Source organism: Lutjanus erythropterus, chromosome 9 (genome assembly GCF_056507025.1).
Source record: "Lutjanus erythropterus isolate fLutEry1 chromosome 9, fLutEry1.hap2, whole genome shotgun sequence".
Lineage (NCBI taxonomy): Eukaryota > Metazoa > Chordata > Actinopteri > Lutjaniformes > Lutjanidae > Lutjanus > Lutjanus erythropterus.
In genome coordinates this window covers 11018882-11043335 of record NC_139325.1, presented here as the reverse complement: position 1 = coordinate 11043335, position 24454 = coordinate 11018882, and the positions used below count along the sequence as shown (strand labels likewise).

At 40.7% G+C, this 24454-nt stretch overlaps 1 protein-coding gene across 1 annotated transcript in view; it reads right to left on the bottom strand.

Moving 5' to 3' along the window:
• The window catches only part of rspo2 (R-spondin 2), an 80463-nt gene that overhangs the window by 33317 nt on the left and 22692 nt on the right, over window positions 1-24454 (bottom strand). Inside the window, exon 3 of the mRNA XM_084726140.1 lies at window positions 11179-11367. Coding sequence (XP_084582266.1) covers window positions 11179-11367 — 189 coding nt within the window. The remainder of the gene's footprint in view (window positions 1-11178; window positions 11368-24454) is intronic.

The window sequence follows — 24454 nt, the reverse complement described above, 5'->3', positions numbered from 1 at the left end:
CTGCGCATGACACACAGCGCCGCGCTCGCAAAGAAAGGCACGGCGATGTGTCATCAAGCTCTTTCTCTGCAAATAGCACGTCAGGCAGGGCCAAATTACAACAACCACACCAACACAGGCCCACATGATTAGAAGGAGCCTCCCAGAGCTGTCTAATTTATGATGTTCCTCACAGGCTCTGTGTTGTCTTATAGGCTTCCAGTGTCGGGGAACCGCAATCCATAACCTGCAGCCGCCATCTCCTCCCGCTCTGCAAGGGGGCTTCACAGGTGGGGTGTCATCTGCTCCTCTGATTGTGTCTCGCACGGGGGACGCAACCGTGCATTAGCGCGTGTGTTAATGCGTTACTGTGTTACTGTGATTTTCCAGCGACGGAGGCTGAGGGCTGCTCTTTTATCTGTGACCCTTGCAGGGCCCGGGGAAGGGAAGGTTCTCACAATCACACCCCTTAATTACACCATCTCCAGCTAACCATCAGGCCTCCTCCTCGACATTCCTCCAAAACGAGGGGGTCCCTCCCCGCTTCACTTTGAACCCTAAAGTATGGCCTCTGCCCACTCACTCTGGTCTCACGCTTTCCCGACCAGTCTAAACAAACCATGGACACACACACACACACACACACACACACACACATATGCACAAAAACACACACATACATACCAATCAGATACGGCTGGAGATAGACCCGCTCTGGAGTGAAGCTGTACTGCACATTCTGACCATAAATCACCGGTGTGGTATGTCTGTATGGTAATTTCCTGTGTTCCCATATCATATTCATGTCATTAATTCAATCATATGATATTATTTAGCTTATCTAGTCTAGGAATTACATTTCATCCATTTTATCTTGTATCTCAACATCTGTCTTGGATCTCTAGAGTTATTTTGGAGTATAAGGGAAGTAGAACTGCAATGATTAATTGATTAGTTGTTAACTAGTTGTTAACTAGTTGTTGTTAGTTGTTAACTAATCAATTAGTCACTAACTATTTTGATAATGGATTAATTAGTTTGAGGAATTTTTAAGAAAAATTTTCAAAATTCTCTAATTCCAGTTTTTAACCCTCTAGACCCCATAGCACCCGTTCTATTTTTCAGAATAGCACCTAAGACTTTTAAATTAATTCCCAGTAAATTAAAACACAGGAAAAGTTGTCATCAATAACCAGGTCTGAAAAAATATACATCGTAACAATAAGATCTGTGTTTTTTTTGTGTGTGTGTGTGTGTTTACTAACAGCGCAACCTCTGAAAGAAGAGTTAGCAGAGACCACTGACCAGGTCATGGCTTTTCTACATATAAATTCAACGTTTTTTCTCATACAAGTACCTATTGTGGAAAACGGCAAAGACATTATCAGTTTTTTGTTTGAAATAACATCAAATGATCACCATCAGTAAACAGCGGGACGTACTCGACTCTCGCCGGCAAAATTGAAACTGTTTTCTGGGGGAGGCGCGATGAAGGGTCGTTTGGGAGGACTGGGTCATGACTTTTCCAGGTGTAAATTCAGTGATTTTTCTCATATAAGTTGGCAAAAACACTGTCTACTACTACTGTTGTTTGGTCTTCTGATAACATAGCTGTGTTTTTAAGTGAATAGCAACAGCAACATTGTAAAATTCTAATGGGGTCTAAAGAGTTAAATGTGAATATTTTCTGGTATCTTTACTCCTCTGACAGTAAACTGAATATTTTCTGTAAAACAAGACATTTCAGGACATCATCTTGGGCTTTTGTACACACTGATGGACATTTTTACTCTTACTAGACCAAACAACTAACAAAGAAAATAATGAAAGATTAGTCCACGATGAAAATAATCATTAGTTGCAGCCCTGAAGGGAGGTATATATTTTTCTGTCCATTTATTTAGCTCTCTGCCTCTCATTCACTTTTTTCTGGGTGCGACTGCATAAGCCTGGCTTGGGTTTGATACAAAACAAGCCCAATTCCGGGAGCATGCTAATAAATCACAGAGCTAATTGGAAAGCACAAAGCTGTCTTTTAGCCTTCACACTTCCCAGGCCTGTCATCACCTGAGAGACTTTTAGCTCCCAAACAAAAAAAATAAAAGAGTACAAGGGAAGGGAACAAGAACATCTGGCAATGCTCTCGAGCACTGGGGTTGTTGTGCAATCCTCAGTTATTGACAGTAAATACGAGCAATGCAGATGTTCGAAATACTGTATCCTTGTAGCAGTAGTATCCCTCAACAAGATTTTTGATTAAAACATCACTGATGGTTTTAGTTACAGATGTGGGAAGTCGATGGTTTGAATGCTGGGAAATCCTGTTTTCTAAATAGAAGATAAGTAATAGCGTCACTCTGAGAGATGGATGAGGTGGATGACATATCAATGTGGCTCCATGGGAGTAAGAATGCAGGGAGGCAAAGCTGGAGAGGTCAGAGGTCATCAGAGAACGAGGTGGGTCGGAAGAGATCACTATGACAGACCTTTATCCCTCTGTCCAGTTATCTGGAAAAAGGCTATCCGGGACAGCGAGGGCTATCTGTGACACTGGAGATGCTCCCACACCGATCACCGACCAGAGTCGGGCAGCTTGTCTTGCAGCTCCAGAAACAGATACAGGGGAGTGGGTTCATTCTCCCTGTGGGATTAACCTCTGGACCACCTTTAAAGTCTTCATCGAGGTGCCTCAGGGAAACTAATGAGAAATAATGAGGTCATCAGATCCCATTGAAGGCCCAGTGTTCCCGGGACTTAAACGTATTATCATCATTATCTCCCAGCCTGGTTCTGGCCGTGAGTTATATTATGAACACGGGAGGAGGAGAAGCCTTGTGTTTCAGCCGGGAGAGGAATTTCAAAAGCTGCCAGCAAAGTGGCCGAGGGTTTGAAGAGATCAGCGCTGCACCAGTTCCATGCATCGTTGATGCACTTTTTCTTGTTGTTTGCTTGATCTTGCACTTCAATTTTATGTGGTTTGCATGTCAAGTGCATTTGAAGTTGAGAGATGAGTCACAGAGCGTTACATGTGATCTAATGGTGCATGCTTGGCAGAAGTTGGTCCCTCTGCTGTGGTCTGGATAAGAAACCCACCGATTTTATCATGGACACTCAAAGCCTCATGTCAAGTGCTGCTGACACCACCATGTGTAATCACTCTATTTATTTACATGAATATTCACTGTGTGAAGAAAAAGGCGCTAAATCATTCTGTGAGGACTGATGAATCTCTCCAGACGGGGTCTTTTATGTTATCTGAGCTGGAGGTGGGTCGTCTACCGAGAGAGTCTCAGACTCCTCCACAAAGCTAACCAGGCCCGATGTTGCGCAGCAGGAGTGTCCATGTCGTAAAAAGGCCTGGCAGTGTGAGGGGGAAAACAAGCCCTATTTTTCCATCCTTCGCCTCCAAGCTGAGTCGAACAGCTCTGACCTACTCTCTAGGCCCCGGGTTTGGCTGACATGGAAGCTCTGGCTTGCTCGCTGCCACCCAGCCATGTCGTGCGGGGCTGCGGATGGCAGGAGTTCATGGCAAAGGCCAGAGCTGCCATGTTCTTCCCAGCTCTCTCCATGCTGTTCTTTCCACATGGGTGCTCCCCACACATGCCGGTGTGGAGCTAGGTGAAGCGAAGGTGGTGTTCCTGTCAATCAGCATCTCCCAGAGAGGGAAGCGGGATGACAGATGTGTCAGCGGTCCTCTCGGCTTTTTCAATCCAAGGAACACAGTCTGTGATATACCAGGATCCGCTCCTGTATCTGCTCAACCTACTCCAGCACACACACACACACAGACCGCTGAAGCTTCAGACGGTGGTCAAGCACAGACAGCCCTTCCACTCACACTATAGCATGCACAATTACACAGTGTTTTGAGGAAAAACCCAATTCAACTCTGCGTCTGGCTGTAAAGTCCTGGGAGCAGGGCTTGGTTTGGTGGGTCTATTGTATTGTCTGGCAAATGTGAAAGTGCAGTTAGTAAAGCTGTGATGATTAAATGTCCCTTGGTGAAGCTCAAAGGCCAAAAGCAACTGGTCTTTTTGTTGGTTAGACTGTGCAATGGAAATACCCACAAGCTCAGAATTAGAGCGAGAAAGAGAGGGCTTGAATGAGAGACACGGAGAGGCAGAGCAGGCTGCCATCGCTGCCAACTGAAGGTTGCAAAACTCACGTTAATGCCTTTACACAGCCTTCGTACCCGATTGGCCCATGATGCATGGCTCTTGTCCATGTCCAACAAATGCCCATGATGTACTTTTAAATAAAACAGTCTTGGAAAATCCAATCCAATCACCTTCTACTTCCAGCCCTAATTTGACATGACAAAGCAGTGAGAAATAAAACAATGGGACTTGGTAACAGATTCCTTCAGTCTGACAAATGCAGTGAAAAAGAAATCACAATTGGCAATTTAAAAAATTACCTCTGACAGAGGAGTCTCTAGTGGCACATGGCACTGAATGAGCTGTGATATTTAAACCACGCTTCCAGGATATTGGCAATCTCAGGCCTTGATCAGGCTGGTTGTTGGTTGGCAGCGAGCACAGCTGGGGTTTCTGTTTTGTGTTTTAAAGCCTGCTGCAGCGGGGTAAGGCAACTGGGTTGGTGGCTAGAGTGTGTGTATGTGTGTGTAGCAGTGGGGGGTCCGTAATACACCCGGAGGGAGGAAGTTTTGAATGCAGCCCTGCTCCCATGCTGACCCTCTCAACACTCTCTCCCCTTAAAAAGACAGCTCTGATAGTCGCCTTTCAGCTCATAATTCTTTCAGCCAGAGAGCTTGCTTGTGATACAAAATGACAGAATATGCTTTGGCTTGGGAATGTATGTTAAAACCGAGGTATTATGAAATGTGACTGAGGCGAGAGCATGACTGCACCGCATTCACACAGATTTGGCTGTACATAAAGCAGCACACTGTGTGACCGTTGCTACAAATCTTCCCTGCAGAGCAGTGGGCTGACACCCACAGACACTGGTGTGGGGCCTCTTCTGGGCAGCTGATAAGAACCCCTGTGGATAACACTGGAGTTACTGCATATGGTTTATGGCTCATATCAAGCTGTCCATTAGCTGCTGAAAGGAGTTCTTGCAAAGCTGAACAAAATATCCTGGACATACAGGAAGGTATTATGCAACAACGAGGCATTGCTAACGAACCAGCTACATCTCAGTGATGGTAGTTAACACCGTGGCTCCCATGTCTCAGGCCTCTTTGGAATCTAGCTGAAGTGTAGCTGTAAATGGGCTTCCAGTTATGTTATATTGCGGAAAGTATAGCTTGTTCCCATTGTTTTTGGCTCTAATTATGGTGTTATTTTCTCTGCAGTGTAGGGAAAACCCCAGAACAGTACAGAGCCTTAAATTTAAAATTCATCAAGTAAGGCAATTTCTCAAGAAGTCCTGATAAATGTGTAGGTTATGTAGGGTAAGGCCAATAAATTAGGATAAATTAGGGTATACTGGGCTGTTTCCAGTCTTTTATGAAGTGTTGGGAATACAGCATTATGTGGTTCCCCTAAAGTCTCAAAAAACAGAAATGAATGCAGATTTCTTTGTATACTGGCAAACTGCAGAACTGAAAATAATTGTATTTTTCATTTTTCTCTTATATTGCGTTATATCTTGTAAGAAAATAAAATAATCCATAGTACCTGCAATGGAATACATACAGTCTGGCAATAATATGAGTCTAACTTGAGATACTGAGCGATATTGAGATACTGCTGTCAGCTGACTGCTGAATTTGAATGCACCTCTGGCCTTTTGTGTCCGGACTTTCTATGTTCATTCTGTTTGCACCCATTAGAGCTGGGTATTGTATAAAAAATTACAGTAACCTACCAGTACCCATACCAGTACCATTAAAGTGATACCAAAACCAACAGAGTATTTTATTCATTTTTTCTACTTCATGTCATACCCATCATGTAAATGGAAATATTCCTGAAATAATACCTCTGCAATTATATGCATTTATTTTTATCAGATGCCACAGGCGTGCTGTATAGCCATACTTTTGAATGTCTGTGGCATCTCAGCAGGCTGAACTGCCAACTCCTTCAAATGCACCACACTTGACTTCACCACACCACACACTGTATGAGTTCTAAGCTGCTGCGGTGGTGGCCAATCACACATTGCATTAAAGTGAAAAACTCTTGCGGTCATTGGCTGCGATCAATACCATACCAACAGTCTTTTTCTTCTAAGAGTGTTTTCACATTACAGTTGTTTAATACCGTACCTGAATATGATTGCCCCAACTCTCCACACCCCGCCAGTCATCTTCAACATAAGTAATGTTGTTCTGTACCCGAGTATACTTGCATCATCACCCACACAACATTTGTTTATGCTATGGTCTTTTAAAGCCAGCCAGTTGCAAGACCCCAGCAGTCATCTTCCTTGTATTGAGTTTTTACATCTGATGTGAACTGTATGCAAATACACATTTACTGTACTCGAGACCACCTTTTCAGGTGGATCTGGGCACGGATCAACGGTGCGCGGTACACAGTGTTCACACCAATCAAGCAAACTGAATCTTGGGCTTGAGCGTATTCGGATCAGGCCCCTGACCCAAATCGGGGTACAAAAAGAATCCAATGATGAATAACATTTAGAGAAGATGGGTTGGTTATTTTGGAACTGATATCCAGCCCTAACCCTAAGTAGAAAGTCTATAGTAAACTGCTGCTAGGTGTGCCTGATATGTGTCCCTATTGAGTCATGCTGAACATGCTCTTTCTCCCCAAATAAAACAGTCTACTTCAACAGAGAACAAAACCAATGGTGCATTCAGATAGTCTTCAACTGACAAAGTCATAAAGTTTACTTTATGACCAAAAGGTTGACCTATAATGATCTATAATTTCACAAAGTGATTGTTTCAGTTTAAAGAGCAGAACAGTAAAATTACCCAGCAAATATTTTAATTTTAATTTTTCTGCCATTTTCCGCAATGTTAAATACAACTGGATGTTATTCACACAAAAAGGAAAAAATGGCTGATCTGATCCTGCAATTCCGTCAATACTGTTTGTTTTTCCATGCCATCAAGAAAGTGTTGTCCATCTGCTGTCTATCGTCTGCCTGAATTTTCCTAATTGGGCAAACTATCTGTGTACCTTTCCTTTGCATCAGACTGCATCTGCTGTGAACTCGGTATATTGCGAGCGTATCCATCCCTTCTCTCCACCCATAGCTTTCCCTGTCACATGCCTCAGGAGCCGGGCCCCTTCAGAAAAACTGAGAGTGAGGTTTCAGCCAGCAAGTGGCTGAGTGTATAAGCCTCTTGCTTGTCTAGCTCTTGTTTTCCTTTACCCAGGCAGTCCACAAAAAAATTCTTGAATGAGATAAGATCACACAGACAAACTCTTGTGTAATAATAAGCAGCTGCTCCCTAAGTGATTTCAGAGACTGTGTTTAAAAAAGCTCATGATAACAGAGACGTAATGCCACGTTCCAGGCCTCTTTGGAAACCAGGAGCACACGGCAGCCCTGACCACGCTGGCGGAGAACCCCTCACCGTCATTTGTCCACTGTACCTTCAAACTTTTGCATACCAGTTGCCTGTGTCAACTCACAAGTACTATTCACTGACCCGACAATTAGCTTCCAACCCAATAAAATGTCTGTTTATGGAGGTCGTACATGAACTTTTTAGTGAAAATGACATGCAGAGCACAGCTGAGAATGAAGGTCAAATAGGAAACTGGATTAGAGAGCCATGACTGAAGCAGCGATCACATCAAAGTAGGTCTCACTCGGAGATGTGATGCTATGTGACAATACAAGATGTTGTTCTATGAGAAGTTTGTATGGAGAGGGATTCAGATTAACTTGCCACGCATCAGGATCGGTTAAAGTCAAACTTCACCCAGCATGGAGATACAGCGGTTAGGATAGCAGGGTTAAAGAAAAAAAAAAAATAAAAAGACTCTTCACCAGAGAACAAGATGTCTTTCTCCTCCAATTTTCTCTGACTCATGAATTAGGGTGAAATGACTGGTACTGGTTAAAACTGCAGGAGACAAGATTTTTCTGTAAAACTTCTTTGATCACATTTGTGTAAATGACAGAGATACTGCAACAGAGAAAAAAAAATCCTGTCATGTAGACTGACTTTATTTGCTAAAAATGGAATTTTGATGTTCACATGTAAGAAACAAGAATAAAATCCTGTTTGTCTCTTCTTTCTTTTCATTCAGACCATGTTAGATTCAGATCTTATAATTGTTAAATAAGGCAACTTTGGAGTTAGTGGGTAGGCATATTTTTGAAGCTTCCAACTACTATTTCTAAGTGGAAAAACTGAAACATATTTCTAATTAATGCTCATTTCTACCCTAACCTGACAGATGCTTTGTTATACTTGATCCATCTCAGAAGCATCCTTAAAAACAGTTTGGAAAAGGGAGGACCCTTTAAAAAATATTTGGCAGGTGAATGGATGAACCATCACTCATCATCTATACTCACCATCTATCACAGCCCAACTTAAATAAATCATATCAACAAACAAATATGACATGCACGCACTTCTGATGAAATTACATGGGAGAAGACTGAAAAAATCTTTTACACTGAGAAAACCCTTCAGTGCCGTTCTTTGCTCCTCTATAAAGAAATACTCTCAGTTCTGACATACCTGATGGTATAGCAGCATCTACACTTTTTACGAGCCATCATGTTTTAAGACACACCCACAGCTGTCAGTAGTTCCTCATAGAACACCGACTGGTCAGAATCACTGTGGTGTGGCTACAAGAACACAACATGAAGCCTGGAAAGAAGGGTGATCTTGTTGATCTCATGAAGGTAATTACTACCCAACAGTGATAAAGAATCACAACTTGGATGGGTCAACACGATCAAGCTCTGAGGTTAAATTGTCAAATTTCTGGGTACTGAAGTTTGGAAATTCTAAACCATTTTGGGGTACTAACATCCAAAGTCATATGGCGCAGCTTTGACATGCCTTTTTATTTTCATGATCAAATGGAGTCCATGGATGTACTTGCACCTAGGTCGGCAGGGATTGGGTAAGCAGAATGTTTTTTTTCTTCTTCCTGTGGTTGCTACAGGCTCGTATTATTGGGCCTAAAGGTCCCGACACCCTCCTCTGGGGCTTCATTTTAGTGCATCTGTCAGGAGTTTGGCTCAGGGAACCAAATGAGTTCAAGTTCCTCTCTGTTTTCATATGAAACACTCAGCCAACACCTCAGGCTCCATGTAAACCTATAAAGTCTCTCTCTCTCTCAGAGTATATTCCATGTTAAAATAAGGTTATGAGATCGGGGTACTACATAAGGAGTAGAGGGAGACATTTCATTAATTGGATTTTAGAGTTATTCTTTAACAAGAATCATGAGGACATTTCAATTTTCACTGTTATTGTTGGACTTCTTTTTTAATAGTAAAACATAATTCAGAGTGCGTGAGACTGAAGGTGTGGTCTGTTTCAAGTTATTAAAGCAAAACAATGTTTTCCACAAAATAGTATAGTGAAAGAAAACATTTCCTGCAGTCCACAAGAGTAACGTGTAACAATGAGGTGACTATTAGCAAAATATCTGATATGACTATCACTGAAACCACAATTAGCAGTGAGCCTTCGTTATTAATACACTGCTAATCTTTAGGGTTAAAGGGATAGTTCAGATTATTTGAGGTGGGGTTGCACCGATAGTCAGCATATTATTCACAGCAGATGGCGGTTGCCACACCCCCAGTTTGGAGAGCAGCAGGAGTCACAGTGTAGGAAGCTAAGAAATGTCCTGCTGTGGACAGCATCAGCAGCAAAGTGTATTTTAGCCACCTAAAAAAAATTAACATCAGTTCAAGTTATGCTATATTTAGAATATTTCCATACCTTAACTTTGTCATCAGACAGCATTTTCTGGCTTTTATACAAGGCAAATTTTGCTGTCTCCAAACTCCATGGGTGAAATCAATCATTTTTACCTAAGAAAACACATGGGTTGCTGATCTAAAGCTGCCTTCATCTGTTAGTTTGTTTGTGTTAGTGTGTGACTTTAGAGTTATAAAAGGATATCTCAGATTCACCGAAGTCACACAAACACACAAACAGGTCAAGGCATCAACTCCTGTGTTTTCCATCGTAAAATTACTGATTTCATCAATGGAGTTTGGTTGGTTTTGGAGAGAGTCATATTTGGCTTATATAACAGCAGTTTCCTGCTGGAAAAGCCTGTCTAATAGCAAGGTAAAGCAGTGATAATATAAATATAGCATACACTTAACTGATATTGATTTTTTTAGGTGGACCTTCTTTTAAACGGCTAATGTTTTGCTTTTGACCCTGTCCACAGCAGTACATTGCTTAGCTTCCATACTGGTGCCCCTGTCTGTCTCTCCAAACTGGGGGTGTGTCAATCGCCATCTTCTGTAAGTAGTACACTGACTATGTATAAATACCCCACACAACCTACTTCAAATAATCTGAACTATCCCTTTAATTCATTCTCTGCTGCTCTTAATGCCTTGTTTTTCCTTATCAAATTTCAATGAACATCCAGTCGTTAGTGGAGGATCTGGACACTTCAGTTGCAACTGGCTTTCTGTTCAAAGTCAAAACTACTTTGGCTGCCAGGAAATTACACCGTCTGGTGAAAGTCTCAATCCACAAGCCGCTGCAGACAGTCAACAAAAGAAGTTAGTTTCATGCCCTAATGCTAATAATCATCTTTGTAGTTCAAATAATATTGAATGACATGGCCAAAAGTGCTGGTTTTTACGTGTTGCTCTGAATGTGATGATATGAGTCTCTGGAGTAGGTATGGCCGAACCTCTGGTGCATCTTGGTTGCATTTGCACCTGGGTTTCATGCTTTCAAACATCCTGGTGAAGTGTAAAGGGAGTGTTAAAGAGAAGCAGTGCTCATCCTTGCTGTAGTTCACTGTTAAATCCCAAGGGAGACACTGCTAAGACGAGGCTTCACTACTTACATCCACCTGTGTGAACAGATGAGCCGTTCAAATTGCGAGGTATGTGTGTCTCCTCTGGATAGTTGACAATAAATCATGTGTTGTGGGAAAATGGGAAGTTGGGGGGAATGTGTATGTGCGCCTGGGGAAAATGGGGTGATAGGGGTGTTGCGAAAAGGAGGGGAAAGTCAGTGGTGTGAGAGATGGAGGGGTAGAGGTGGGAAAGGCTGGGTTGATTAAGCTTCAGAGGACTTACTGGAGCACATGTTGAGTTCAGGGCTGCGCATGCCGTAGTATCCGGCTGGACAGTCGTGAAGACATTCCCCATACTGCCTCATCCTTTCCCTCCGCAAAAACAGGAAGAGTTTGGGCTGGCAGTTTACACAGCCGTTGTCTCTGGAGCACACCGAGCAGCCTTTACAGATGGGGTGCGCTCCATAGCTAGCTGTAAGAGAAACACAGAGGAGTAAACAACAAAGGTGATTAACAAAATGGTTTGAAATACATAAAGATGTCAGTATAGTTCAACAGAAGTGCTTTGATGGTCAAACAGTATCTGAAACACCACACACTTTCTTACATGAGTTTACGGACAATTTTGGTAATTTTCTGAATTTGAAAATCCAAGCCATCTTTTCTTCGTGCTTCACACAACTGCTTCTGTTAATTTTGTATATATATCATAATTTACAATGTGGATATGGTGAGTATGTGTAACTTCCTGGAAGTATCCTGCTACCAGCTGCATGATGATGATTCAGGTTAGGGTTGAGCTCACCATGTGTAGAGGGTCTTAAGGTGTGTTCAGACAGAAAGCAGAGCGGTTAGATTATACACAAAGCCAATGCAAAACACGAATAGACGCAAAATGTGTGCAAATAATGGTGCATTACAATTGAACTCGGAGAACTTCTGCGTTCCCAGTTGGAAAATTCAACTGGAACACCCCCTAAAGTTAAATTATCAACTTGGAAAGTCGGAGGAACCTCACTAACCCTGGCCTCAAAATCCAAGATGGCTGCTCTGCACAACAAAAGTAGTGAAAGATGTGGTAATATACTTATATTTGTGGACATGGTGCTATTGTGTTTGTATGTGCAAAATACCATGTAATGCATTGTTAGCAAGCACAAAAACGTTTTTTTTTTTCAGACTTGTGCCAGAGTGCAGTCAACTCAAGTATGACATCATTCCCAGCTCTGACTTCCAAAGGAAGTCAAAAATATTCAACTTGAGTGAAAAATTTGCATGTATCATGGGAGGATCATCCGGTGACACAGAGCCGCTGGTTGTTGGCAGACAGCTGCTGAGAGTTGGGAGCTTTGGAGGAGAGCGCTGAGGGCAGAGACAGAGCTTGTGAGGGAATAAACACCCTGAGTCAACCTGGACTGTGCTCTGATACAGACCTGGTTATCAGTGGGAGGAAGGTTAAATTTTTTAACTTATGGGATTAATAAGTGGATTTATCATCTTTATCTTCTCAGTCTTTGTCCATGTTAATTGCTGGCTGGAGGAAAAACGTTACTCGGTGTTACTTCAGGAAAATAACAGAAAGAACTCTGGTGAGTGTTGAGTTCACTCAGAGGTCGAGTGCCAAGAGCTTTGGAGGAGAGAGTCGAGGGCAGAGCGGGAACTTTTGAAGGAATAAACACCCAGCCTCTTGGCCTCCTGAATGTTTCAGTCACTGGTTTAACTGAACACAAACATGAACACACACACAGCCAGTACCTACTCAGTTTGGCTTGGCTGTTTGGGGGAAATAAACGCGCTTGCATAAGTATCAGAAGGCAAAAATCTACGCCACTGTCTGTCTGAATCATCTTATGAGAATGCATCACTGTTTAAATATGAAGTCAGTACTATTGTTTTTGTTCCAGCTGCACTAAGATGCATCTAGTATGGCAGGTCAGAAAGCTGTTTATTCTGTTGTAGTAACTGAAAAGAAATTATTTGAGACTGTTGTATCATCACTCAACTGTGGATGACCCGGACTTCACCCGGCGACAAGGACAGGGTGAACTTGAGGCAACAGACTCAACTGTGGGAGGGCTGACCAGCAGAAGACAACCCAAGTACAAGAATAAAACCAAAACAACCATAATAGATATATCAGCAGGATATTCTCTAATTCATAGTAAATATGTTCAATTCAACAATTTGTCATTCATGCAAACTCTGGCTCCCCTCTTGCCGTCCGAATGCTGATTGGTTATGAATGTGAATATTGCATTAATTCTGGTCAGAGCTGGCCTCCTGAACGATTGTGTTGAGACAGCCGATGAAAGCCCCCAAAACCGCAGTGGCTCTGGCCTCGGCTCGAGTTGCCTGCGGAAGACAAAGGAGCCAGTAAAAAGACAGTCCATTCCACCATAAGTGACTTTCAGTGTAAACTCCTTAGCGTCCCGTTTACAGGAAAATGTCCTTGGGCGAATACAATCTCTCCAAACGAGAGACACTTCAATTGATGTAAGCCAAGTCTTAAATATCACAAGCAGGGACCGAAAACGGCGGCGCTCAAACTGAGCGACCTACCACAACGCTTAATAAAACACTGTGCAGCAAACTGGACAAACCCTGAGAGACAGAGCAGAGCATGCCTGCGTTACTGGCCGTGGATCCGCATATTAGATTTCTCTGAACAGATTCACCCAGACGAAAGTGAGCGCTAAGTGGGCCCAGTGCAAGCATCGGTTTGTAATCATGTGAAAATCAGTCAGCGGATGTCAGACGCATCTTTTTTCATTTCTTTTGTTGGAGTGCTGGGAGACGGTCTTCAGAGAGGTGTGCTGCTTCTGCCAAACTACACTCATTCTCCTGAAGCCAGGGGTGGATGGAAGTAAGATTAAGTGCTAATCAGAATGTGTCTCTGATGGTCTTTAGGGATGAGGCTTACAGCGACACCCCATCGATCACGGCAGCGCTGGGGTGTGCGCTCCGAGCCTATTCATCACGCAGACTGGTGATTGTTCATCTCCAGTCAGCACTCGCTCGGTAAGACATAAAAGGAGAAATGAAAACCCCCAATTATGACTGGTTTCGGCTCTTCCAGTGCTCAGATGGAAAAATGTGTCCTATGTTTAACTGTCAATCCAGTGTCAAAGATATTATTATTTCTTATTTCAGTTGTGCCAGTGCAGGTTGTCTCTCAATTCAATACAGCTGAGTGTTTGGAGTCAGCTGGCTCTACTTGTTGGACGCAGGTGCTGTTTATCAACTGGCTACAGTACACATGTACAGCTGTTTTCTGAGTCTTTCTGATTTAAAATGTGAGCCTTTCAGAAATTGCTAAAATAATCTGCAGGCACAGTATATCTTGATATAGAGTGGAAACTGCTTATAGTGATGATGGTTGCAGTGATAAACTGCCTTTGTGGATCAAAAAGCTTGAGATAGAATCAATCCAATGGAAATAATGTTTAAATAATTAATATATATAGTAATCTGGAAGTCCACTTACAGTGCTCATATTAGGTCTTTTCATACATATGAAAAACAGTTTCAACTATGGTATTTCTATTTTATTTACCTGAGCCAGCTGCTACGTGCACAATGAAATCATGACAGGAAAAACAAAGATTCTCTCATTAAAAAAATCTACTCTCCTTGAAGCTTATGACAAACTACAAAAAAAAAAAAAAAAATATTATATATATATATATATATATATATATATATATATATATATATATATATATATATATATATATATATATATTGTATACAGAACTGTACTGTATTATTTTAACTATATACAATAGGGGAAACAAGGGCATTTTGTCACATTTTTTGCTTTCATTATATTTTCTTGGTCTCAGTACAATACAGTCACTCATTTTCTATTTTACTTTATATCATAAATTATTGTGCATAAATGTATAATCTCTAGATCTGTACTCCTCACTCTAAGATACAGTTATAAATAGTTAAGTACAATATGTGCATGTGTAAAAAGGTCAACTGTCACATATTTTTCAGCAAATAAGAACATGAATAATAGTATAAGCTTTCTACCAAATTTCTACATGTAAAAGTCTAATTTATTCAGATAGATGTTTTGCATATTATTAATACTTTCCAGCTGTACTTGCCACATGCCCTTAGCATTATGTAGAGTGGTGTGCTGCATTGTTAGCCTTTTGTTCCTAATTTCAAACCATTTTAACAGGCTTCCTTTTGTCTGTTCTTACTTGTTTATTTTCCTTCTATTCATATGTCCGTATTCCTACCAAAACACATTTTATCATATTTTGTCTATTTCATCGTTATGCACCCTCTTGTGTATTTCTACCATTTTTCTACCATGTGGCCACATCATTTGACAATTTAATTACTACTGCTCATACTGTGTGAGGCAGTACATCAACACACGCACACTGCTATTTACATGCTGCATAGCAACCACCAACTTTAGTAGTGAGCAAAGTCAGCTTCTTCAGGGCTGCAGTTGAGTAATACATATTGCAAATCATCACATGTGAAAATTTGCCCCAAAAAGCACTGAAGCAACGTGCCCCAGAGAGACGTGTGTGCTATTGCAAGCTATACCACAAGGTAGCTTTAGTACAGGACTTTGGTATAGGTATCAAAAGGCACCTTTTCTCATCTCTACTCTTTCCAAAATTAGTGCAAATGAACACACTTATATATCAAAGATTTATTATATAAATAGTGTGGTTTAGGTTTCTTTTTTTACTTTTATGGGTAAAAAAAAAGAAAATAGTTCTCACCTTAGATTACAGTGACATATACTGCATGTTAAGAGCAAAATGACTTCAGAACAGGGAGTTGTACATAAAAATGTTAGATTCTTTTAGATAGCACCCCTTGGTTGTAGATATAACCAGTCTGCCAACTTGCCCATGTAACAAGATGCCCCGCTCTCCCCTACAGTAATTTAATTTTTACTGTAATTTAAAAAGCGTTTGAAACAGCCGTACTGTATTTTGAAACAGTCAATAAAATTTGGTATACATATCTATATACATTTCACTATAGTGAAGCTGTCAGTTTTATCGCTTTATATTCATGCAATAAATATACAAATGTCATTTAGAAGGTAATCTGCATGAGACATAAAGAAAAAAATGACCTGGACAGACACCATCACTTTAAGAGGTTTCCACTACATGCTCATATTTTTTTATATTTTCTTATAAAAATACTTAAATTAAAACATGCTAAAACAGTAAATGTCACTTTTATTAAAAATGTTACAGCTGTATTAAAAGTTACACCACAAACATAATTTCTCAAATATATCTCGTATTTCATCCTGTCAATCCTTCCATTCAGTAAAACTAAAGTGCATCATTAGCCCAAACCTCATTCTTAACCATATATTTCTGTAGAATATACAGTCTGGATGTGTTTACAGCAAACTGACATTCACATTAACTTGGTCACATTCGCTCCCTCTGCCCCTCGCCAAACTCGAACACAACACTGACAGAAGGGGAAAGCCAAATTGGCAAAAGTCAAGAACTGTGAGGCTGGAAAGCTTATTTCTCCAGCTCGACTCTATAACTATTAACAGTGTGCTAACAATACTATCCCAACAATAATAGAAAAATAAAATCAGGGCCTGTGGTCGTCTTAGATCACCGGCCAGTCAATCAGCGGCAAAATTACAGTCACTGAAAAACCTCTTCATGACTCTGGCTCATGAGTCCTGCTCACTCTTTGTTGTCAAACTTTTGTTTTGCTGGTTGCTAATCTCGCAATGCACGCTGATTGAGGATAACATAATCACACGCCCGTCGAATGCAGCAGATCCCACATCCTGGAATTAGCGTAAGATTTGGTGGGGAAAAAAGGGGGGGGGAGGAGAGGCTGTGCAGGGTGGAGAGAGAAAGTCTTTTGGTGCTGATCTTGGGAGATTAGCTTGTGTGTGTCTGTGGAAAGGTTTGGGGGTTCAGGCCACAGGTATGTCAGGAAGGAGGCCACAATTCACAGCGTCTGGAGCAGCGCTGTCCAACTCACGTCCTACACTACCGGCACAATGTCTAGCGCACTTTACATCAATCTGTCGGCTGCCAGCAGGTTTTAGCCATTCTTAAAGAAAACACTCATTCATCTGAATCAGATTTTTGAGAGTAGAGGAAATATAAGAAGGCCATTCCACTGAATCAGTGCCATTTGAATGTTGTAACATTTCAAAATTACACTTAATAATTTATCTTTTTTCAGCACTGTATCTTATAACACATATTTAACTATTCAAAATGTGTCACGGTCAATCTCAAGCCGTTTTATTTATATTTTACATGGTTTCTAAATGACGATCATGCATTTTTCATAACAGGACTGTTTTTTTAGTATAGCATTAGCAAAACACATTGCATCAGTCAGGCCATCTAGGATTTAGCTGGCTTTTTTAGGGATTTTCTTAGCCCAAAATATTTGATTTCACGGCAGCTTTTCTAAAAAGTTGTAACACGTGTCGCAGTGTTCAAGGTGCTTTTTGCAAATGCAGGAGAAGGTGAAAAGTGCAAAACAATGTTGCCATTTTTTTTTTTTTTGCACAAAAAAGGTGGATATTGATATATGAAAATAAAAATGAGCCTTTCTGGCTAATTCATATTTTCAGAAATGTTATTAATATGTGCTCTACCTGAAAAATAAAGTAATAAACTAAAACTAAACTAATAACAATGTCAATAAACCTTGTGTTTGTGTCACAATTAAAAAAAAATAAAATACAAGAAAATACTAAATAATAGATCATTGAGTTAGTTCATTGAGGCATGTGAATGTATGATGTTTGTGCAGGGCACTGCTATGATTGATGGAGCTTGCAGGAAGCTATGATGATTGATCATATTTGTGGAAAAGTTGCATTGATTGGACAAAATTGCAAGATTGTGCAGAATTCACAGAGATAAGTTGAATTTACTTAAACTGTTTGGATTGCAATAATACAACTTCCTGGAGGGACTAATTACCTAAGAAGTCTTAACACCTTCAAGTCGTTTAGTAAAATTATCTTTTAAAAATTATGCATAACATCTAAAAAAAATAATTTAGGTAACACAACTGAACATTGAGATTAACTTTCCCTGTCACACTTAAAATATGACCAAACATAGACACAGAATTGGATTGCACAGAATTTTTTAGCATTTTCTTTTGGTCTTCCCATGACTTTCAGGAGACTCAAATGATGCTACTTGTTGTTGATCAAGCGACTTGTATAATGTCCCACATTTTCAAAGGAGGGAATGTGTCAGGGTAGCAGGACTGCATGAAAGAGTGGAGACAGGGTCATTCTATTTTTTCAGAGTTGTAAGTAGGTTTTATTATGGTTTCACAAAGTACAGGACATGCTCCTTGATAATATAACTTTTTCTATTATTAGATTATCATTATCATTATTTTTATTATTATTATTATTACATTATCTATAGACTTTTCATGCATATTTATGCATGTCCTGGAGATGGAACAGGCATCAATTCGATGGAATGTTTTCAAGAGTAGCTCCTTTAGAGCATAAGTGAAACCACTGAAAAGAGTATTTAGAAGAGGCTTGTGAGTAAAAAAGTGTACTTCAGCGTGCTTTATTGGCATGAAAATTGAAAGCAGTTTGCCAAAGCATGTAGCAGCCATGTTTTAAAGTGGCACTAAAGAAGAGAAAATCAAAGGGAAATGGGTTAAGTGTTAGTTCTGGAGTCTCTATAGATCATTGCAGCTTAACCTAATTTGGCAGGAACATAAAGCTGTATGTTTAGTGTGCTGGGGGATGTGTTCCGAGTTATGGATGTGGTTTTTGTTTTGCATATTGTGTCTTTCCCCTCTCCTCAAACAGCAGACACACTGAAACCCACCCAATCCACCCCATTGCTACAAAATACGCTATGCGTCATGTTTTGACACATGCTCAACTGCCCTCTATGGCTTCATCTTTCCCCACAGATCATGTAATGCCTTGGCTCGTCTAGCGTTTCTTCTGTCAATCACTTTGAAACTGAAGTGACCCAGACGTACAGAAAAGCCACTCATTGTGAGATTATGCATACCAGGTTTTACCACGCATGTTTTTCGAGACGAGGAGGGGAGGCTCCACGCCATCTGAAGTGCCACTCCCCTCACACGATAAAACCAACGGCGTTTACGGTTTCAACCACAGACAACATATTGCGTGAAACAAAACAAATCCGCAGTTCCCACTTCTGACAGCTATCTGAAGATCCCTCTGAGCCTTGAGGATTTTATTTACAAAAGCCAGGGTCCATATGAACATCACTGAGGAAGCCTCTGCAAAGACCTTTTAATACAAAGACTTAATAAGTGCCTCAATGTGTCATGTCTGCAAGGCAGAGGGGCTGCTAGAAAGCTGCTGCTCTTGTACACGAACCACATGAAGGACCCATCATATATCCTCAACCATCAACAACATATTGTGACAGTTAGACATAGGATGGTTTTATGTATACACAAAAATACAGTTTGAATGCAAGGGGAATCACTTTATTAATTTGCATTTACAAAGGGAAATGCCGAATGTGTGTGTTTTAAAGGTCCAGTGTGTAAAATTTAGGGGAATCTATTGGCAGAACATGGCAGAAATGGAATATTATATTCACAAGTATAGTTTTATGTGCGTATAACCACATGAAAATAAGAATTGTTGTGTTTTCATTACCTTAAATGGAGATGTTTATATATTTAGGGGGTGTGGGTCCCCTTCCACAGAGGCCGCCATGTTGAACTGCCTTGTTTCTACAGGACGGACAAACCATACACTGGCTTTTCATACGAGGGCTTTTCACATTTTTGGCAAGCAGTATTCAGTTGTTTGCAATCTACGGCCTCGTTGCTACATTCCACTAAATCCTCCACACTTAAGTATATTTTGAAATTTTGGAAAATAAGCTTCTTTGCTTTCTTTGAGAGTCTCTCTTATGTCTGTGTGTAAATATTAGGGAGGGACTAAACCAACCTACTGGATGGCAGATCCAGCATGCCTTGCAGGAAGACCTGTCCCTACCCTGCCCCATTTACTTTGTTACAACACTAACTGACCACACAAACTGCCAGGATTGGGAAGAGAGCAGCTTAGCTATGGCAGCTATTGTTTTTGTTCCACGTTACCCCTTACCATAACTGCATTCCAAACCTATCCTTAACCCTAACTACTTCATAGCGCCAGTAAGCATCATAACTTGGTACACGTTAGCGTTTAGCAGAAAGCTGGAATGTTTGTAGGGGTGTGAGCAGTCAGAACAGAGTAAAGGTGGGTCTTCCAACAAGATATACTGGGTATGCACATCCTGCAACTCAATTTAGTTTCCCCTGTAAATATGAAGCTACAGCAAGTAGTCTTTTAGCTTAGCTCAGCAAAACATCCAGAAATGGGGAAAAATAACTAGCTTGGGTCCATACAAAAAAAATTACAGATTTTCATGTTGTTTTTCTGTAACCTACAGATGACACAAATTATATAAAATGTGTTTCATGAGCTTTACTGGTGCTGGGTAGTGGATGTTCTTATATTATATATATTACATAATGTTATATATATTATATAGCAGAGAGCCAAGCTATCTGTTTCCCCCAATTTTTATGTTAAGCTAAACACCTGCTACCTTCAGGTATATTCATTGTACAAATGTGATAGTGATATTAATCTTTTCATCTATCTCTTGCCAAAGAAGTTGATATGTATACTCCCAAAATGTCATTTTTGTCCATCATCATTTTTTTAAACTATTTGACATTTAAAAAAAAAAAAAATCATAATTTAGATGATAAAATCAACAATACACAGTGGAATGGCCTTGCAGATGTTCATTGATAAATATCTAGCATGTTCAGGTGAAGTTTTGCTCTTTCATTCATGCGAAACAGTCACACGGCTCACAACATGAAGGATGACGGCATGTTTGGAGCGCAGCACTTTCACTCTGCAGCCATGGGCTTGCTGGGAGGTTTGCTCTGAAGCCGCTCAAGAGCAATTAGGGCTGCAGTGAGATCCAGCAGAAACCCAAACTCTGTCTCAGGTACGTTTTTATGAGTCCAAAGCAAGCGTGACAGACTGCTCTCGGGGCTGCCAAAAACCTCCACATATACAAGGGGGTTCCACCCACGGCCGGCTAACTTCCTGCCTTCCACTCACCTACCGTTACCCATGAAATCATTCACATTGACCCATTCCAACTCTCTGCAACCCGAAACCCTAACAAGGCAAATTGCACATAATTTTTGTGTTTCTTTTAGAGCCCCGAACTTAACATTGAGAACCAGAAGACATTCTTACATAGGGTTTCACTGATGTGGGCTCTTGCAAACCAAAAAAAAACGTTTTAAGGACCAGGGCTGCTGAAAACTGATACTTTGTAACCATTTTCAGGTCTTTAAATTTGACAATTTTATTATAATGCTAAAAAAATAACGTAAAGAAAATGCATTATGGTATTAGGCATATAGTATAATATAAACAGTACCGGACCATGTCTGATTTTTAATAAAAGTTGCATCAAATCCTTCAGCTTTTAGTAGCATGTTTCATGTTTTATGGACAAAATGGGATTAAGTAATGGCAAAACGTGCCTATTCATGTACATTGCCATCAGATCTGGATTTTTTTGTGGTCTGCCATATCTGAAAAAGGTATAAAAAAAAAGCAGTTACATGCCTCTTTGTCACCTCTCAGCTGCTCACGTCAGTCACAGGAGCGTCTGTGAGTACAGAGGATTTTTTCTTTAAGACCAAACTCCATCCAGTCATCTCCTCTTTAACCTGCTGCCACTACTTTTATGACACTATTGATATTTTTCCCCTGTAAAAAACTCAAATAGTGGGTCACTCATACAAATGTTTAATAGAACCACAAGGTTCTTTGGCTTGTCCCAACAGGGGAAACATTTTTTCTCTCTGGTAGAACCTTTTATAAAGATTCCACTCAGAGCTTTCTACGGAGAACCCAACATAAAAGGATATGCCTAGAACTATCTGTGAGAGATTTCACCTATAAGACGTTCTGCAGCAAATCCTCCTGTTGTGTAATGGTTCTACCCAAAACACCTCTGGGAGACCTATCCAGAACCTTTCCACTTTCTAAGGCTGCTAACAAGAACTCAGCCAGCAGTTTCTACTGACCTTTTTTTATATTCCTTATATTCATTTTTATATCAAGAACCCACCCAAGGGGTTCTACCTTTTATATTTCAAGGTTTTTATGAATCCACTGTTCTTCTGAGAACCTTTTTATATTATTGTACAAAGAACCCTTGATGAGAGAGTCCCTCAAAGATTTCACAATCCTTGAAGAACACTTACTTCCAAAAAAAAAACGTTCTTTTCCATCCAAAACCCTTCCACCTTCTATTGGTGCTAACAGGAACCCACCCAGTAGGTTCTGCTGCAAGCATTTTTATATTCCAAGGGTTTTATGTAGAACCCATCCAAGGGGTTCTACCTAGAAACTTTTTATATCCCAAGGGTTTTATCTAGAACCCACCCAGGGTTTTTACATCCAACCCATCCATTTTATATTCCAAGGGTTTTATATGGAACGAGAACCTTTTTATATTCCAAAGGTTTTATCTAGAACACACCCGGGGGTTTTTACTGAGAACCTCTTTTATATTACAGTACAAAGACTCTTAACGAAGTCATTTTTCTAGGATTTCAACAATCCTTAAACAACTCTTTCTTTCAAAGAGGGCTCTTTGGATGAAAATGTTGCTTGATGGAACTCTTGACAAACCCATTTTCATAAAGGCTTCTTCAGAAGTAAATGGTTCTTGGCAGAACCTTAGCCTTTAAGGCAGAATCTTGGAACCCTTATTTCGAAGAGTGATACATAAAGTGAAATTTATCCACATTAGTAGATGATACTGGGCGCAGAGGCATATAACGGAGGCTTGTGAGATGGTTGTTTTGATTAAACTCTGGTTTATCTTGTCACGTATCATTGTAAATGGATAAGGACGATATCACAGAATACCAGCTGGTGGACTGCTGAGGCAATATCATAACGCAGCAGTGAACTCCAAAACCCAGCGTATGGAAGACAAGAGCTTATATTAAAACACAACTGTTTCTATTCTCACAACTCTCCTCCATTTCTCCAAGGGGCCCTGGTATGTAAATCTAATAATACAGACTGTGAATGCAACTAACCAGCAGCCACACTGTCCATTGTTTAGAAAAGACACTTTACAGTACAGCCTATGTGAGAAAGTGTGGTGTCATCGAGAAATAAAACAAAAAAGTTATTCATTTATTCACTACATCTATAATTGTAACTATAAATGTCATATGGTGAAGAGGCAGCGATGGCAAACCTCAAGATTTGGAGTTACATAGCAGCAGCAGGTCAGGAAGATTTGTGCTCTCATGTGGAAAGCATCACATTCACCAACAGAATTATACGCTTTCCTCGTGGCACTGAGACAATTATTGTTTATTGTCCACCTCCCTTGTTCCCCCTAAATGATGGTATAAGCTTACTGCTGCTCCACTTTAGAGGGAAAAGAGAAAGCTTGGGAGAGAAGGAGAAAGGGCAGATACGGGACAGAGCAGCACTGCAGCCACCAGCCGGCGGGCGGCGGACCGAACCATAAGAAGCGAACAGCCGCTTTCTGGCTCTGTGTCGAAACCACGTAACTACCCGGGCTTACACTCTGTAGCAGTAAAAGGCAGGAGAGCCAACAGTGTCAACCCTCCTGCTCAGAGTTCACCAGCCGCTGCACCGTCTCAACATTCTTCAAGCTTGTTAAAAAGCTGGTTCACGGAAAAATGACATCAAGCCACCCGCTTTTCAGGCCCGTGACTTTATTTGTCATGGAGCTGGAAGTTGCACTTAGCTCAAAGATTGCGGAGAAAAAACAGAAAGGGTAAGAGGGGGGGTACTTCAGGCCTGTGCGCTGAAGGCACATTTCTGTTCCAATTTAGCAGAAAATATGTTGCCTCTGACTCTATTCCAGCTGGAAATAGTCAGGTTTTAGGATCTACGTTTTTTTCCCCAGTTTACTTTAACAGATCATACTGTAAGCACATGTTTATAATTTAGGACAGTCCTGCTGCTTATAATGATTTTGCAGCATGAGACTGAGCAAACACATTTGCTGTCAGATGTATTAGCTCGGCCAAAGTGTTCCTGTGACACAGATCCACCAGGCGAGGCGGCGGGCAGCGCATAGATTTGAACCTTCACTTGAAAGGGTGGCGGTTTATATAGTGAATGGGTAAAACAGGCAGCCACGGTTCAAACGGGAAACTGGAAAATGGGAGGCCAATTTAAAGCTTCACTTTTTAGTGCAACAATAAAACAGAAGCTCGAGGTAATTTACTTTGGTGTGATTCAACAGGTTGAGCCACAGTCACATGCAGGTGAGAAAACCATACATTTGACTCAGTGAGTGATCACATCACCATCATACAAAGTGCTTTTTATTAAATAAATATGTCGACATTTTGGGAAATAGGCTACACTTGTTGGTTTTCTTTTTGTGATGAGTTCAATGAGAAGATTAAGACCATCCTCACCTCTATATGGTAGGAGCAGTAACTTAATGGAGTCTCCGCTG